The sequence below is a fragment of the Mus pahari genome, chromosome 18 (genome assembly GCF_900095145.1).
Source record: "Mus pahari chromosome 18, PAHARI_EIJ_v1.1, whole genome shotgun sequence".
NCBI classification, from domain to species: Eukaryota; Metazoa; Chordata; class Mammalia; order Rodentia; family Muridae; genus Mus; species Mus pahari.
The window spans coordinates 30,850,872-30,870,033 of record NC_034607.1 but is presented as its reverse complement, the minus strand read 5'-3'; the positions used below and the strand labels follow the sequence as shown (position 1 = coordinate 30,870,033).

Sequence of the window (19,162 nt, the reverse complement as noted above, 5' to 3'; positions counted from 1 at the left end):
CCCTTCCAGTCTCAAGGTAAATGCCATCTTCTCCCAGCAGTCTCTGCGGCCCTGAAACAGGCAGCCGCCATCAGCAGCTCTCCCAGAAGCTCTTTTTGATTTTTTTTTTTTTTTTTTTTTTTTTAAGTAAAATTTAGGTAATAAATGTGTGATTGCTAAAGTGTCTGCTCACTGTTTATCATTTAAGTAACTAGCTCAAATTTGAGAATAATAGATTCATAAAGGGTGGAAATTCTTTTTAAAAAGAGTGCATTACTGAACATCAAAGTTATTTAAATACAGGATGATACAAGAATTTCAAATAAAAAACTATCACTGTATTTCTTGGGGTTGTCTTTAATTAAAACTGACTGGCTTTGATTAAATACTGTGCCATGAACATAGAATATTATAAAAAGGATAATAAACTTCACTGCATTGTATCCCCACTAGTTACAAAGAAAGAGAAATAATGATTTTTGACAGATGTAAATAATTTCAATGATAATTTAAACTACTGTCATGTATTGTCTATACAAATCTCTTTTTCTAAAACATATTTGGAGATGTAAGAAGCGCTTCACAAAGCCTCGCATTAGGAAGTTTATCCTGTCTCAAACAGCAGAAGAACACTGCAGGTACTAACTGTAGACTGTGGGAGAAGTTCTTCCTTAATTTACAAGTCAACAGAAAAATACAAATTCACGTACTTATGCATAGCAAATGGTACTTTAAAGATAAAGTCACTTAGAAGTCTTTTCCAACAATCTGGAAAACACAGCCTCACGGACATATTAGCACACAGAGGAGACAAGGAAGCCTGCAGTAGGCACTGGCTGGACCACCTTAGGCGCATCTCTCTTGTGTCACACAGTCTCCTCTTTAATCACCTCTCAATGTTTCTATTTTGAAGGCATTTTTCTAAGTTTGGCATACAAAACCAGGCCAACTTAATCTAAGGTAAAAACTTCATCTTCTAAGGGTTTACTAGGCCCTCCACCTCAGGCCCAGCTGTGTCAGGAATCGACACACACATGTATAAGTAGGGAGAGTGGCAACCCACTTCAGTTCTACAGGAGGGCAAATGAAGTCCAATAAAGAGTGATGTTGCCACACGTGCGAAGTGTTATTCTGAAGGTTTCTGTACTGGCTGGTTTTGTGTGTCAACTTGACACAAGCTGGAGTTATCACAGAGAAAGGAGCCTCCCTTGAGGAAATGCCTCCATGAGACCCAGTTGTCAGGCTATTTCTCAATTTGTGATCAAGGGGGCAGGGCCCCTTTTGGGTGGTGCCATCCCTGGGCTGGTAGTCCTGGATTCTGTAAGAAAGCAAGCTGAGCAAGCCAGGGGAAGCAAGCCAGTAAATAACATCCCTCCACGGCCTCTGCATCAGCTCCTGCTTCCTGACCTGCTTAAGTTCCAGTCCCGACTTCCTTTAGTGATGAACAGCAATGTAAAAGTGTAAGCTGAATAAACCTTTTGTCCCCAACTTGCTTCTTGGTCATGATGTTTGTGGAGGAATAGAAACCCTAAGAAATTTCCAATATTATTTCCAATTACAAGAGTCTATACAAGTCTTAATATGAAGTGCAAACCTTCACAATGAATTTGGGGAGATAGATACTTGAATGTTATACTATATCTGAAAATACATAAGGTAAAATAAAAAGCAATGAAATGAGAGATTAAATATGACCAGAAAACTCCTGAAGAAAAGAGAGAAGGAAACACCAAGTAGAATTTCAGAACTAATTAATCTCCACAGAGACAAACAAAGCAGGAAGCAGCTACAATACCAATAACATCCTTTAAGTTTTCCCAATCTCAAGAAAGAGGACAAGAAAACACATTGGCCTGTCCACCTGACATGTAGGCCTGGGGACCTCAAGTGTCTTCCACAGTAGTCATTAAATCTGACATGGGTGGAGGTCCTAGTCTCATTATTTTACTTGGCAGCCGAAAAGAAAAGGAGGAATCTGCTCATTTCAAAGTAAAAATCACAAACAGCTCAAACCGATGTGCAGCCTCACTCTGATCTTCAAAGTCTGGCTTTTGAACCCCATTCCTTTTGCACCTCATCCCCAGACTTTTTTTAGTCCCTGCCTTGACCCACGGCTGATGTTCCAGTATCCAGGGCGCCCCGCCCCACAGCTGATGCTCCAGTATCCAGGGATGCTTAGGTTCTGGAACCCACCTGCTTTGGCCCTCACAGTCATCAGCCATTACTCAGCTGTCTCATCCTTACTGAGGCTTCTAAAACTTGACCCCAAGTCTACACTTCCTATCTGTGACTCATGCTTACTTCCTGCACTGAATCTAGTGTGCATTTGACCTATCTTCCGTTCCTTTTTGTAGGCCTTTTGGTCAGTTTTCTTCTTACCATCCACATTTGCCACCATCAACATTCAATAACTTTCTGTGAAGATGATGGAAAGACAGAGCTCCTTGTTCTAAGAACATTTCAATAATACCCAACTGAAAGAACACTGCTATTCCTGAGTTCAGCCTCTGACCTCCATAAATATTAATATACAAGGTGCATGTCTTTGACAAAATTGAGATGATTAGATTTTCTAGAATGTAGGTTCTGAATACAGACACTATCTTACAAAACTGACATGACTGCAGATAGAGGTAGGAGACCCTTCCCTGCTTCCCAGCCCAAGGCCTCGGGAGCTCTGAGAGTGCACTAGCAAGAGCACTGGGGCTGAAAGGATGGAGCTGATGCTTCACACAGGTTGGACTGCTGGGAGCTATGACACTCTGAGCTTCCTTCTGCCTGGGTCAGTATCATAGCAGGGGAGTCTAATTCCTGAACAGGCTAACACTTAGGGACCAGAACACTCACATTATTTCAATGTCACTGCCAGGAGGCCACTTCTGTTGAGAGATACAGCAGGTGCTCCCAGGAGGACCTATCAGGAAAGGAAATGGCATCTCCCAGGAGGCCTCCCACCTCTGAGCGCTCCCCTCATGTGCCCCTTCCCAGCCCCTCCCGAGCTTGGATGTGCTTCTTCCCTTCTGCACTCCTTCCCATCTGCACTCCTTCCTGTCTGCACATACTATTATTTTGGAGGGTCGCTACACCACACTCTTGAGTTGGGGCTAGGTCTGGATGGACAGACAGCTTCTTCTATTCACATGTGTTTGAATTTTTAATTTTAAATAAATTACAATATTAAAAATGTAAGGATAAGCAGTACTCTGTCACCTTTGGCTAATGCTGACAAAAGGCCTTTACCTGGTGTCCACATAATAGCACCTGGGTAAGTACCTGCAATGTTCTAGTGAAAGCCAAAAACCAGCCATACATACACACAAAGACATACATACATACACACATAAATATACATACATACATACATACATACACACATACATAATACACTTTCACCTCTGCCTTCAATGTAGTGTGCACTAAAAACAACTGTTAAACTGAGTTTAAAGATTCTAATTGTAACGACCTCCACAATGTCTTAGTAGCTGTTTTTTGTAAATCTAGTAACAGAAATTCCCAAATTAATATGTGCTGCATAGATTACTGGGGAAATGGTAAAATTAGACATTTTAATATGAACAGCTATTTTCACCAAAATTTATTAGTTCTATATTCAAAGGATCGTCAATAATAAAGCAATTTTTCCATCATTTAAAATATTATTTTAAACTTTACCTCTGACAAGTCTCAGACTTTTCCAAGTATAATCATGAACGCATACAAGTCATTAGAAAACGGAGGACGGCTTATTTGTGTAGAAGGACACACACGTAGTCGTAACTCCCACACTGTCCTTTCAATCAAGGATCTTCAAGTACCATTAAGGAAGGCATTTAGAGCACAGGAGCTCAGAGCAAGAGCACGCAGAGAACACCATGCCGCTCACCATGTGTCAGTGTCCCCACACGGGCGCCTGACTCACAAGCAGCACACCCACTGTGACAGCACAAAGCAGGAACAAATGCACACCATAAGGCTCTGCTTCATGTCCTCCAGTGCTCAGTGTTCACAGCAACGGCCGGCCCAGCACCTGCTTCTGGAAACCCTGTCCCAGACATGCAATGCTTTTCCTCTTCTGAATCGATGTTTTTGGCATTTAACTCAAACTCTGGAAAATGACACCCACTAACATGCATGGTCACTAGAAGGGAGTGGCAGATTCAAGAACAAGAGAGAGGTGGGGTGAAATGTCAGCAGGTTACTGATTATATCAGTAGTATCTCAGAGCTGGCCACTTTAAACTACTTAGTTCATGTCTGCATTAGGCTGCTAAGCAGCAAATGGAGCTTCAAAGAGATATAAGCTAAAAGATGCCATCTTTCTGATTTGCAAACATCTCACGTTCTACCAAAGTATCAGCTGTGATATTAATACTGGCAAGTGTGCACACTCCTACTCAAATCATAAAATTCAGGCAAATATGTAATTTACAAAGTCAGCTGACAAAAGAATTATTTAGTCTCCCAAATTGAAGTCTTCAGTGTACCAGTTTATAATTATATTAATTTAGATCATATCAAAGTTGTTCTACCATATACAAAAAACTTAAATTTCACAGAATTGGGGTTTTTGTTTATTTGTAATATTATAAATTTCAGACTGATATGGTAGCTTGTGCCTATAACCCTAGCACCGTAGAAGCAGAGGCAGGTGTATGTTACTGAGTGTGAGGCCAGCCTACTCTAGAGAGTAAGTTCCCAGCTTGTTAGTGCTACATGGGGGAAACCCTACCTCAAAACTAACAAACTGCCAGGTGGTGGTGGTGCATGCCTTTAAATCCCAACACTTGGAAGGCAAAGCAGGCAGATCTCTGTGAGTTCAAGGCCATACTGGTCTACAGATTGAAGCAAGTTCCTGAACAACCAGGGCTGCACAGAGAAGCCCTGTGTCAAAACCAAACAAAAAAACTAAACCAGATATACCAATTACACACATTGTATACACATTACTTTGAGAATTACTTTCCTGTCCTTTTTTTTTTTTTTGGTTTTTGGAGACAGGGTCTCTCTGTGTAGCCCTGGCTGTCCTGGCACTCACTCTGTAGACCAGGCTGACCTCGAACTCAGAAATCCACCTGCCTCTGCCTCCCGAGTGCTGGGATTAAAGGCGTGCGCCACCCTGTCCTTTTCTTGACTCCAGCACTGACTACTGTGGAGTGATACTCACCTGGAAATAGGTGAACTCTATGTAAGAAAAGATGACAATTCATATTTTAAGGCTCTCTTTAGCAAGCCAGGAGCCACATTCCTTAGTCCTTTGTCAGCTGTGTTTGCTCTGTCTCTGTGAAAACTCAAAGGGCTAGTAGAACCCAGGGCCCAAATGGAGGGACTTAGTTACCAAGAAACCTGGGGCTATCACTGCCTGAGACTGTGCAGGTAAATTCAGAGCTGTGAGGGCACATAACTGACACCGATAATGTTAAAATCAAATGAAAACATTAGATTTCAAGATGAAGAAGAGTAAATGCTTACTTTTTAATATAATTACTCTTTTGGCAAAAACATGCAATGAAACCTGACTTCAGGAATTACAGAATAGAATAATTTAAAAAAATTCTGGCAAGTGAAAGATTTCTCCTGGACACTCTTATGAGATGGATATTAGTAACCATATCTGGACTGCTAACCCCAAATATTCAGACATATAAACCACATAAACTTGATTTTCTCTTTGAAATCATATTATTAAGGTAAGATATATTTTCACAATGTCTAAAACCCACATTAACCCTGCAATAATCCTGAGTTTCAAAGCTATAACTCATGTTTAAATTTAGTTAACTTTGTGGGTTTGTCAAGGGCCATGTATCTGTGTGATCTGAAAACCAGTATGAAATCACTTCTTTGGAGACATGGATTCAAAAAAGGGGTAGTGGCCAGATTCTAGTGAGAACAGAGTGGAGACTGCCAGCCTTCAAGCCTTTCTTAAACCCTGGTAGTTGGTGGTTCCTGGTGTGCAGGCTGCTGCCCCATGTCCTGTCTGAGCTAACCACAGCCTCGCAAAACAAGCAACAGTGGCCTGAACTCTAAGCATTCCTTAAGTCTACCTTTTGTCAAAAACAGGCCCTGTCTTCATCGCAAATCAGGGGTCATCTGGTTCAACGCTGACCTGCTCTGGTAATGACTGCTCACTGCCATTTAGAACTCTTCTCTTGGTTCTATGTAGTCGAGAGTCAGGAAGCACGCAGGTAAAGAATTCCTAAATCAAGAGATGATGTGAACCAAGGTAGAATCCGCTCAGAGTATTCACGTTACTCTGGAATCCTCAAATGCTTACACTCTCAAACATACATATACTTTGGGTTTACAATTCCAGAGAGCTTCCTTACCCAACCAAGGCAGGAGAGTTTTAAATCTTTGCTGATTACAGTTTGCACACTGGACACTACAGTTACTAACTTTGTTTGAAATGGCGACGGCAATAGCATAGGAAGAACACATGGCAATGCCAGGCCAAATGCTGACAGCTGGAAAGTATTTGGTGAATATAAGAAATATATTACTGTCCTAATCATATAAGAACAAACACTACCTGTCCATTTCATTATTGTGGCTTTTATAAAAAAAAAAGGGGACACAAGAATACTATTTTGAAGCAGTATGAGTATATTGTAAGAAGTTTAAATACTCAGACAAAAAAGGTGACAATTATGTTTCCTATAGTCAGAAGCTGAAATGTCTTGCCTGGGCTCCATCATGGTAGTACCAGGAAGTAGTGGAGGGCTGGACAGGTAAAGCAGCCTGCCCGGTGGGGCCGGCCATGGGACCGGGGAGAGCTGGGCAGGACACCAGGAGTAAGGCCTGCCTCTCCTCCTTTATTCCTAACCATGAAACCAATACTCTGCCTCATGCGGGGCTACTGTCAGGATGGGCCACCACAGGCCAAACTTAACAGAGGAGGTCATCCATGGGCCAGATTTTGTCTGTTCTTTTATCTGTGAAACCAGGTTCTACTCCTGTCTATTCTTTTGCTACTGTGAATATGGAGGTTAGCATTGTAGAGTGGGACATTCCTTTACTCTGTGTTATGCTGTGAGAAAGACTACTGGGCCACGGGACAGTCTTCTTTGTAATTTCTTTGGGAACCTCCAAACATAATGAGTTACATGTACCTTCAGGAACATAGTTACTGAGTCTTTAGACTCCTGCAGACATCAGGGATCCTTTGGCTTCTTTGAGACTATCTATACTAACATGCAAATTAAACTAGTTTTAATAAAGGATGACTAATATCTTAAGCATATTTTTATATACTTGTTAGCTATTTTTATATCTTCATTAAATAAATATCTATTATGCAACTTTCATTAAAGTTGTTTTTCTTCTACTGGATTCTATAAATTCTTTATAAACCATTTATTATATATGGTTTACCTATATTTTTATCAGTCCAGAACCTGAACCTTTCCTTCTTTCATACATATTCTCTCTCTCTCCTCTCTGTCTGTCTCTTTTTCTCTCTGTGTTTCTCTTTCTTCTCTTTCTTCTCTCTCTCTCTCTCTCTCTCTCTCTCTCTCTCTCTCTCTCTCTCTCTCTTCNCCCAACTTGCTTCTTGGTCATGATGTTTGTGGAGGAATAGAAACCCTAAGAAATTTCCAATATTATTTCCAATTACAAGAGTCTATACAAGTCTTAATATGAAGTGCAAACCTTCACAATGAATTTGGGGAGATAGATACTTGAATGTTATACTATATCTGAAAATACATAAGGTAAAATAAAAAGCAATGAAATGAGAGATTAAATATGACCAGAAAACTCCTGAAGAAAAGAGAGAAGGAAACACCAAGTAGAATTTCAGAACTAATTAATCTCCACAGAGACAAACAAAGCAGGAAGCAGCTACAATACCAATAACATCCTTTAAGTTTTCCCAATCTCAAGAAAGAGGACAAGAAAACACATTGGCCTGTCCACCTGACATGTAGGCCTGGGGACCTCAAGTGTCTTCCACAGTAGTCATTAAATCTGACATGGGTGGAGGTCCTAGTCTCATTATTTTACTTGGCAGCCGAAAAGAAAAGGAGGAATCTGCTCATTTCAAAGTAAAAATCACAAACAGCTCAAACCGATGTGCAGCCTCACTCTGATCTTCAAAGTCTGGCTTTTGAACCCCATTCCTTTTGCACCTCATCCCCAGACTTTTTTTAGTCCCTGCCTTGACCCACGGCTGATGTTCCAGTATCCAGGGCGCCCCGCCCCACAGCTGATGCTCCAGTATCCAGGGATGCTTAGGTTCTGGAACCCACCTGCTTTGGCCCTCACAGTCATCAGCCATTACTCAGCTGTCTCATCCTTACTGAGGCTTCTAAAACTTGACCCCAAGTCTACACTTCCTATCTGTGACTCATGCTTACTTCCTGCACTGAATCTAGTGTGCATTTGACCTATCTTCCGTTCCTTTTTGTAGGCCTTTTGGTCAGTTTTCTTCTTACCATCCACATTTGCCACCATCAACATTCAATAACTTTCTGTGAAGATGATGGAAAGACAGAGCTCCTTGTTCTAAGAACATTTCAATAATACCCAACTGAAAGAACACTGCTATTCCTGAGTTCAGCCTCTGACCTCCATAAATATTAATATACAAGGTGCATGTCTTTGACAAAATTGAGATGATTAGATTTTCTAGAATGTAGGTTCTGAATACAGACACTATCTTACAAAACTGACATGACTGCAGATAGAGGTAGGAGACCCTTCCCTGCTTCCCAGCCCAAGGCCTCGGGAGCTCTGAGAGTGCACTAGCAAGAGCACTGGGGCTGAAAGGATGGAGCTGATGCTTCACACAGGTTGGACTGCTGGGAGCTATGACACTCTGAGCTTCCTTCTGCCTGGGTCAGTATCATAGCAGGGGAGTCTAATTCCTGAACAGGCTAACACTTAGGGACCAGAACACTCACATTATTTCAATGTCACTGCCAGGAGGCCACTTCTGTTGAGAGATACAGCAGGTGCTCCCAGGAGGACCTATCAGGAAAGGAAATGGCATCTCCCAGGAGGCCTCCCACCTCTGAGCGCTCCCCTCATGTGCCCCTTCCCAGCCCCTCCCGAGCTTGGATGTGCTTCTTCCCTTCTGCACTCCTTCCCATCTGCACTCCTTCCTGTCTGCACATACTATTATTTTGGAGGGTCGCTACACCACACTCTTGAGTTGGGGCTAGGTCTGGATGGACAGACAGCTTCTTCTATTCACATGTGTTTGAATTTTTAATTTTAAATAAATTACAATATTAAAAATGTAAGGATAAGCAGTACTCTGTCACCTTTGGCTAATGCTGACAAAAGGCCTTTACCTGGTGTCCACATAATAGCACCTGGGTAAGTACCTGCAATGTTCTAGTGAAAGCCAAAAACCAGCCATACATACACACAAAGACATACATACATACACACATAAATATACATACATACATACATACATACACACATACATAATACACTTTCACCTCTGCCTTCAATGTAGTGTGCACTAAAAACAACTGTTAAACTGAGTTTAAAGATTCTAATTGTAACGACCTCCACAATGTCTTAGTAGCTGTTTTTTGTAAATCTAGTAACAGAAATTCCCAAATTAATATGTGCTGCATAGATTACTGGGGAAATGGTAAAATTAGACATTTTAATATGAACAGCTATTTTCACCAAAATTTATTAGTTCTATATTCAAAGGATCGTCAATAATAAAGCAATTTTTCCATCATTTAAAATATTATTTTAAACTTTACCTCTGACAAGTCTCAGACTTTTCCAAGTATAATCATGAACGCATACAAGTCATTAGAAAACGGAGGACGGCTTATTTGTGTAGAAGGACACACACGTAGTCGTAACTCCCACACTGTCCTTTCAATCAAGGATCTTCAAGTACCATTAAGGAAGGCATTTAGAGCACAGGAGCTCAGAGCAAGAGCACGCAGAGAACACCATGCCGCTCACCATGTGTCAGTGTCCCCACACGGGCGCCTGACTCACAAGCAGCACACCCACTGTGACAGCACAAAGCAGGAACAAATGCACACCATAAGGCTCTGCTTCATGTCCTCCAGTGCTCAGTGTTCACAGCAACGGCCGGCCCAGCACCTGCTTCTGGAAACCCTGTCCCAGACATGCAATGCTTTTCCTCTTCTGAATCGATGTTTTTGGCATTTAACTCAAACTCTGGAAAATGACACCCACTAACATGCATGGTCACTAGAAGGGAGTGGCAGATTCAAGAACAAGAGAGAGGTGGGGTGAAATGTCAGCAGGTTACTGATTATATCAGTAGTATCTCAGAGCTGGCCACTTTAAACTACTTAGTTCATGTCTGCATTAGGCTGCTAAGCAGCAAATGGAGCTTCAAAGAGATATAAGCTAAAAGATGCCATCTTTCTGATTTGCAAACATCTCACGTTCTACCAAAGTATCAGCTGTGATATTAATACTGGCAAGTGTGCACACTCCTACTCAAATCATAAAATTCAGGCAAATATGTAATTTACAAAGTCAGCTGACAAAAGAATTATTTAGTCTCCCAAATTGAAGTCTTCAGTGTACCAGTTTATAATTATATTAATTTAGATCATATCAAAGTTGTTCTACCATATACAAAAAACTTAAATTTCACAGAATTGGGGTTTTTGTTTATTTGTAATATTATAAATTTCAGACTGATATGGTAGCTTGTGCCTATAACCCTAGCACCGTAGAAGCAGAGGCAGGTGTATGTTACTGAGTGTGAGGCCAGCCTACTCTAGAGAGTAAGTTCCCAGCTTGTTAGTGCTACATGGGGGAAACCCTACCTCAAAACTAACAAACTGCCAGGTGGTGGTGGTGCATGCCTTTAAATCCCAACACTTGGAAGGCAAAGCAGGCAGATCTCTGTGAGTTCAAGGCCATACTGGTCTACAGATTGAAGCAAGTTCCTGAACAACCAGGGCTGCACAGAGAAGCCCTGTGTCAAAACCAAACAAAAAAACTAAACCAGATATACCAATTACACACATTGTATACACATTACTTTGAGAATTACTTTCCTGTCCTTTTTTTTTTTTTTGGTTTTTGGAGACAGGGTCTCTCTGTGTAGCCCTGGCTGTCCTGGCACTCACTCTGTAGACCAGGCTGACCTCGAACTCAGAAATCCACCTGCCTCTGCCTCCCGAGTGCTGGGATTAAAGGCGTGCGCCACCCTGTCCTTTTCTTGACTCCAGCACTGACTACTGTGGAGTGATACTCACCTGGAAATAGGTGAACTCTATGTAAGAAAAGATGACAATTCATATTTTAAGGCTCTCTTTAGCAAGCCAGGAGCCACATTCCTTAGTCCTTTGTCAGCTGTGTTTGCTCTGTCTCTGTGAAAACTCAAAGGGCTAGTAGAACCCAGGGCCCAAATGGAGGGACTTAGTTACCAAGAAACCTGGGGCTATCACTGCCTGAGACTGTGCAGGTAAATTCAGAGCTGTGAGGGCACATAACTGACACCGATAATGTTAAAATCAAATGAAAACATTAGATTTCAAGATGAAGAAGAGTAAATGCTTACTTTTTAATATAATTACTCTTTTGGCAAAAACATGCAATGAAACCTGACTTCAGGAATTACAGAATAGAATAATTTAAAAAAATTCTGGCAAGTGAAAGATTTCTCCTGGACACTCTTATGAGATGGATATTAGTAACCATATCTGGACTGCTAACCCCAAATATTCAGACATATAAACCACATAAACTTGATTTTCTCTTTGAAATCATATTATTAAGGTAAGATATATTTTCACAATGTCTAAAACCCACATTAACCCTGCAATAATCCTGAGTTTCAAAGCTATAACTCATGTTTAAATTTAGTTAACTTTGTGGGTTTGTCAAGGGCCATGTATCTGTGTGATCTGAAAACCAGTATGAAATCACTTCTTTGGAGACATGGATTCAAAAAAGGGGTAGTGGCCAGATTCTAGTGAGAACAGAGTGGAGACTGCCAGCCTTCAAGCCTTTCTTAAACCCTGGTAGTTGGTGGTTCCTGGTGTGCAGGCTGCTGCCCCATGTCCTGTCTGAGCTAACCACAGCCTCGCAAAACAAGCAACAGTGGCCTGAACTCTAAGCATTCCTTAAGTCTACCTTTTGTCAAAAACAGGCCCTGTCTTCATCGCAAATCAGGGGTCATCTGGTTCAACGCTGACCTGCTCTGGTAATGACTGCTCACTGCCATTTAGAACTCTTCTCTTGGTTCTATGTAGTCGAGAGTCAGGAAGCACGCAGGTAAAGAATTCCTAAATCAAGAGATGATGTGAACCAAGGTAGAATCCGCTCAGAGTATTCACGTTACTCTGGAATCCTCAAATGCTTACACTCTCAAACATACATATACTTTGGGTTTACAATTCCAGAGAGCTTCCTTACCCAACCAAGGCAGGAGAGTTTTAAATCTTTGCTGATTACAGTTTGCACACTGGACACTACAGTTACTAACTTTGTTTGAAATGGCGACGGCAATAGCATAGGAAGAACACATGGCAATGCCAGGCCAAATGCTGACAGCTGGAAAGTATTTGGTGAATATAAGAAATATATTACTGTCCTAATCATATAAGAACAAACACTACCTGTCCATTTCATTATTGTGGCTTTTATAAAAAAAAAAGGGGACACAAGAATACTATTTTGAAGCAGTATGAGTATATTGTAAGAAGTTTAAATACTCAGACAAAAAAGGTGACAATTATGTTTCCTATAGTCAGAAGCTGAAATGTCTTGCCTGGGCTCCATCATGGTAGTACCAGGAAGTAGTGGAGGGCTGGACAGGTAAAGCAGCCTGCCCGGTGGGGCCGGCCATGGGACCGGGGAGAGCTGGGCAGGACACCAGGAGTAAGGCCTGCCTCTCCTCCTTTATTCCTAACCATGAAACCAATACTCTGCCTCATGCGGGGCTACTGTCAGGATGGGCCACCACAGGCCAAACTTAACAGAGGAGGTCATCCATGGGCCAGATTTTGTCTGTTCTTTTATCTGTGAAACCAGGTTCTACTCCTGTCTATTCTTTTGCTACTGTGAATATGGAGGTTAGCATTGTAGAGTGGGACATTCCTTTACTCTGTGTTATGCTGTGAGAAAGACTACTGGGCCACGGGACAGTCTTCTTTGTAATTTCTTTGGGAACCTCCAAACATAATGAGTTACATGTACCTTCAGGAACATAGTTACTGAGTCTTTAGACTCCTGCAGACATCAGGGATCCTTTGGCTTCTTTGAGACTATCTATACTAACATGCAAATTAAACTAGTTTTAATAAAGGATGACTAATATCTTAAGCATATTTTTATATACTTGTTAGCTATTTTTATATCTTCATTAAATAAATATCTATTATGCAACTTTCATTAAAGTTGTTTTTCTTCTACTGGATTCTATAAATTCTTTATAAACCATTTATTATATATGGTTTACCTATATTTTTATCAGTCCAGAACCTGAACCTTTCCTTCTTTCATACATATTCTCTCTCTCTCCTCTCTGTCTGTCTCTTTTTCTCTCTGTGTTTCTCTTTCTTCTCTTTCTTCTCTCTCTCTCTCTCTCTCTCTCTCTCTCTCTCTCTCTCTCTCTCTCTTTTCCTTTCCAATGAGCAATTTAGTTTGATTTACTATGTTTATTTTTGATTTTGTGGCCTGACCATCTGGTGTGACATCCATCATACCCACTGTGAAGGCCAATTTCCTTGGGATCCCCCAGGCTCTGTTCCATGAGGTATATAACCTGACACTGACTGAGGGGCTCAGTCTGCTTTTAGTTGTTTTTTATGTGTGTGTAGGATATGAGTTTGACTTCATTCTTTGCATATGAAAATCTCCAATTTTCCCTGCACCATTTATGAAAGAAACCATTATTTCTTTACTATGTCCTCTTGCTTGCCCTGACAAGAATATATTGAGCATATATTGTCTTCACTGCTTCTGGGGACCTTTAAAATGATTGCTATGGAGATAATGCGATACCATGTGGCATGAAGAAACCCAAGAACAGAAAAGAAAGATATGGATCAGAGTCAATCAAACTATTAAAATTAGAAACTTTTGTAATAAATGGAAAAATCTTTGTGGCCTTGTGCTCAAAGTTATCTTAGAAATACTACCAAAAGCATCATCCATAAAAAATATAAATCAAACCTCATCAAAATTAAACACACCTGTTCTTAAAAAAAAAAATACTTAAAAAATAATAGGTCCAGATAAATCATGAGAGAAAAAGGGTAGCTATTTACCTAAAGTGTGAAAGAATCAAAAAGCAAATCATCCAACTTAAAAAAGTAGACAATGATTATAAAGATACTAGACCAACAAAGTTCTAGAAATGTTTTAAACCTAACACACATAAAAGATGCTCTGTGTTTTTATGCAGCCAAGAAAGGTAGTTAAAGCCCTAAAAAAGCCAGGTGTGGGAGTCATCACCTCTAATCTCAGGACTTTAGGACACAGGCAAGCTGATTTTGGAGTTCAAAGATAGCCTAGTCTACATAATTGAGACCTCGTACAAACAAACAAACAGAACACATATCAAAATACCTCTCTATAAATATTAGTAAGGCTTAAGAAAAGAAAGCAGGCATTGAGGGAGGGTGTAGGAGAAATAGAACTCTCATTACATGTTGAATAAAATATAAAAATAGTATGTGCACTCTGAAAAGCAACATGTAATTTTCAAAAATTTAAACATAAATATCATATAATCCATTCAACTTGTGTCCTAAGAAACAGAAAGTACATTTTAACGTCTAATGGATACTACAGTGAGGGAAGACGTGAGATCCTTCAAGCTCCTAGCTACTCAAGTTTCTCACTTTCACACTTATCACGTCAGAGTGGCATCAAGCTGAATGGATCACGCTCCAAGTTCTTATCACATGGCTACGTAAGTGCACACCTTCAGTGAGTGAGTGCACTATGCTTGAGGACTGTTTGCACAACAGAGAAAAGAAAAAGGAAACAAGGAAAGAAAGTGAATTAAAATTCAGATCAGATAAACCACATAAGTTTTACAAAAGCGGAATGCTTTACAGTCAGGGCAAGGGGCAGGTAGAAGTCAATGATTACCAGGCAGTAGCCGAGAACGTTACACTTTGAGCAAGCAGTGGCATGGGAAGACCCTTAGATTGTTGACTAGAAGGTGCTCAGCTTCATTATGTGTGCCCAGAGCAGAGCTCAGTCCCCTGCACTGCTGAACACTGGCCTGGCTACTGCACACACTGTCTTTGGCTTTTATCAGCTTACACTTACATCTAAACCTTTCGTCCATGCCCATGACTCACTTTTCTGTGTGTGTTTATGTTTAAGCATCCTAGTTTATATAATTTATATATTAAATATTCCTTAAGTTATATAGAGTAAACCATATAGAGAATATATAGTTATATGAATCCCATTGTTCCTAAGTTGTTAGACTATGCTCTTTCATACACTGATCTTGCCAAAATATAACACACCTAACAGAGATAATGCCATTTTGATGAAGTTAGTGATAATCTATGTGTGATGCAGTTATGTTAATACCTAGAGTACTTTGGGAGCAAGCAAACTAGTGTGGTAAAACAGGATGCTAATCCGAAGCAGTACAAGCATTTTATAGGCCATATTTAGCAAGAAACCTTCAACACTGTTTTTGCTCCAAGAATTTTAATTACAGTCACAAATACTTTTCGTATTCCTTTAAATGTCTTCTTTAAAAGAAGTTAAGTGAAGCACACGCTGAGAGGGAAAGCAGAGCCTTTTGGTTTGGAAGCACTGCAAACTCTTTAAGGAGAAGTTCAGCTAATTTGTCAACAACAGGAAGACAGAAAACCAGAAAACAAACATATTCTGCCAGTTTGTAGCTGTCCATGCTTGTTGCTACAAGTTGTTACAGACCCGGAGGCATGAAGCTCCCCTGGTAGCTCAGCCCTGAGAGAACCACCTAACTCATATGCAGCACCACGAAAGTTTGAATCAGAGAGAGAGAGTGTGTGGCGATGGTCTCTGGAGTGACATACAAGGATCACGTACCAGGTGGCACTTGTGGTGCTGATGAGGCACACTGACGCTCCATTTTCCTAAGCAGCTTTTTATACATAAACTTTATATATAACTGAACTCCATGTGAAACTACTCTCTAGTAAATCTGTCTCAAATACGTTGGCTGACATTTTCTAGAAAATAGAAACGTTATGGCCTATAAAAATATTGAGTCTATATGCAGGCTTTGTTATCAGCAAAATGTTATGCAAGACTCCTTGGACACTTTACAAGAAAATATCAAAGAGAGTGAATGTAAAAAGGCAATAAAACATGACATTAAAATGTCATCAAGTATACCTCTCAAATGGCATTACCTGGGACCAGTTCCATAATGATGTAGACAGGCTGTCTTTGTGTGCACACGCCTATCAGTTTGACAATATTGGGGTGATCATATTGCTTGAGAATTCTAGATGAGAAAAAGTATAGAAGTTCATCAGTTGAACAAAACAATGCTTTAACTTACGATAATGAACAATGTATGCAATTAAAATATACTAAAATTTTACAACTCAATTTTAAAAATATCAATGTGTTTTCAAATTCTGATATCATAAGATGCATATCAATAAACATTGATAAATATGGGTGGCACATCACAAATGCAAATGAGTTGATTATCCTTAGACAAAGATTTAAAATTGGTACCCACGGTAATGCTTAATTATCAGGCATAGTAGGAAGGACACATGGAACTCACTTCAGAACATCTAGTGTCAGTCAGCCCGAAATCATCCACACTGTAAATGCTACAGACACTGCTTTACTACATGATTAGTTTCATATGGCAGACACATTTTTTTCTTTTTTTAAAAAGGGCTAATAAAAGGGTCAAATACAGTTTCAACATAGGCTGGGGACTGAATCGGTGTGGAGTTAGTTTGGATAAACACAGTATTTCAGTAGAGGTTATAAAGTAAGAAACAATTACTAGCAGGACTTCAAGCATGGACATTAAAATAGAACAAGTCCTTAAACCCCCTTTTACTCTGATATTATAAATTCATTCCCATGGGAAAATTGCTGCATTCTTTCCTATAAAAATGAAAAAAATAACTAGAGGAAAAACTATGTTTTGTGCATATACAGATAAAGAACTCAACTCAAAAATGGACATTTTAGATTAAAAATATATTGTGACTTGTAAAGGGAAATAAACTAGGAAAAAAATCAAGAAACAAAGAAAATACTGTTAATGACTTAGTAAAATTTCTAATAGAAATTAAAATTCAAGTTTCCAAGAATATTTGACTTTAATATAAAATATCCTTTATAAGGCTGGAAGATGGTAATAAAGACACTGCATAGAACAGCTAACTATATAATATAACTGATGTCTATCAAGGAATACTAAAAAAAATTGAATGGACAGAACTTAACATTTCTTAATGAAACTTGATAATTTCAGTTAAAAGAAAAGTAGCTATTTTAACTGACAATAAGGTAACCCTAAGTTTAAAAGTGCGAATAATGTTAAACACAGCCTTGCCCCTAGGACTCCTGGAGCTGTCCAGCAGGAGGACCGTGAACTCACTCACAGAAGCACAGCTCTCAGCAACCCATTTCCAGTACTGTATGGAAGAAGCCACAACTCCGCTCCTCAGACAGTATGTAAGTTCTTACTACTTAACGTGAGTCTATGGGCACAGGGGCTCCGATCATCCTGGGGATGAGCGCTAAAGGATTCATGCCACAAGCTCAGGTGCCCCTGCTGCTGCTTGTCCTTGTCCTCACCGCCCCGCCATAGCTTTATCCATCTCCCACCAGCATTTCTGTCTAGCACATGCTTTGCAATTTTATTTCATTTTTTAAATATGTAATCAGTATACCTGATTTTATAAATAGCAGACACGTTTTAATTATCTGCAGTACAGGGGTAGACAAGATACTCAGTTTTAGTTGGGTATATAATGTGAAGCAGTCGCCTCAGGAGAGGAAGAGCATTCAGCACGTCTGACAATGCCAGACACAAAACAGAAAAAGAAATCTGAGATTCTCAGAAAGGGATCAGAGTTATAGTCAATAAGGTACAAGCCATGTCAACATAGCAAAAGGCATATGCAAGGTATATTATTTAATAACATTTTATCACAAACATAATGACAGCATTGTATATAAACATACATGTTCGATGAAATAAACAATGCTCCAGAAAATTTAAGAGCACAGAGAATAGTTCCACTGCTGATGACTCACTGACTGCCACCATGCCTGCTCACCTGGTCTCCAGGCTGGCTCAAACAAGAAACTGCCCACACATAAAAGTGCCTACTCAGGGAGGCTCTGCGGTGCTGATTGCTGCTGCAGTAATCACAGCTTAGGTGTCTTGAAACTTACCTCGATGGATTTAATACAGCAGAATGATAAACATAATGAATTATGAATACACATTTTATATAATTTCAAAGAACTCACTTGGCTTCCTGTAGAAACTTTATTTTTAATTCCTGAGGAAGGTCTTCCTTGCACGTTTTAATGGCAACAGGAGTTTTATCCTTTAGTGTGCCTTTATACACTTCACCAAAATTCCCCTGAAAGTGAAAAGATGATTGTTAGGCATGTCTGATAGCACACCAATCTTGGCTAGAATTTCAGGAAAGCATAAAATGAAGCATTTTGAGTTAACCGGAGTACTGTGTTGTTTAATTACAAATTTGAGGTTGTAATAAATATGGGCATCTCTCTTCCATGGTACCTCCACGTTGATCTTTGCTAGAAAAAACTTTGGTTATTCTAATTTAATGCTTGGCTTCAACGAAAGGAGAATCAGTCCAGCATTGCATGCGTCGGTCCCCTTCCACTCCTTTTTATGCTTTAAGCACTAAATTTTATTGAAGATCACTGTGCTTAAAGAAGAAGCAAAGTTTCCGAGAGGAAAATGTTGGCACTGATCCTACCAACCACATCTGCTGCAGAATTAGTTTGTCGATGTCTGAGGGACACCCAGGGTGGAAGGGGGCTTAACCAAGCATCCGTTCTTCCAGAGGTGAACCAATATTTATTACACGATATTCACCACACGTACAGACACTGCTAACTTTCCTCTATAGCTAGAATCTACTTTGATATATATCCCACTCAATGCATTTAGGAAGAGAAAAAATCCACACTACAGAATAGCTCAATACGACTAACACCAAAGAGCTGTGTTCCCTCAGGTTCTT

General features: G+C 40.0%; 1 protein-coding gene across 4 annotated transcripts in view; it reads right to left on the bottom strand.

The window, feature by feature from the left end:
* Fer (FER tyrosine kinase) overlaps positions 1 to 19,162 on the bottom strand; it is a 277,350-nt gene that overhangs the window by 90,839 nt on the left and 167,349 nt on the right. For all 4 annotated transcript variants that reach the window (XM_029531191.1, XM_021217491.1, XM_029531192.1 and 1 more), the window contains 2 exons: positions 18,414 to 18,529; positions 16,313 to 16,407 (listed from right to left, as the gene is read on the bottom strand). In XM_029531191.1, coding sequence (XP_029387051.1) covers positions 16,313 to 16,407; positions 18,414 to 18,529 — 211 coding nt within the window. The remainder of the gene's footprint in view (positions 1 to 16,312; positions 16,408 to 18,413; positions 18,530 to 19,162) is intronic.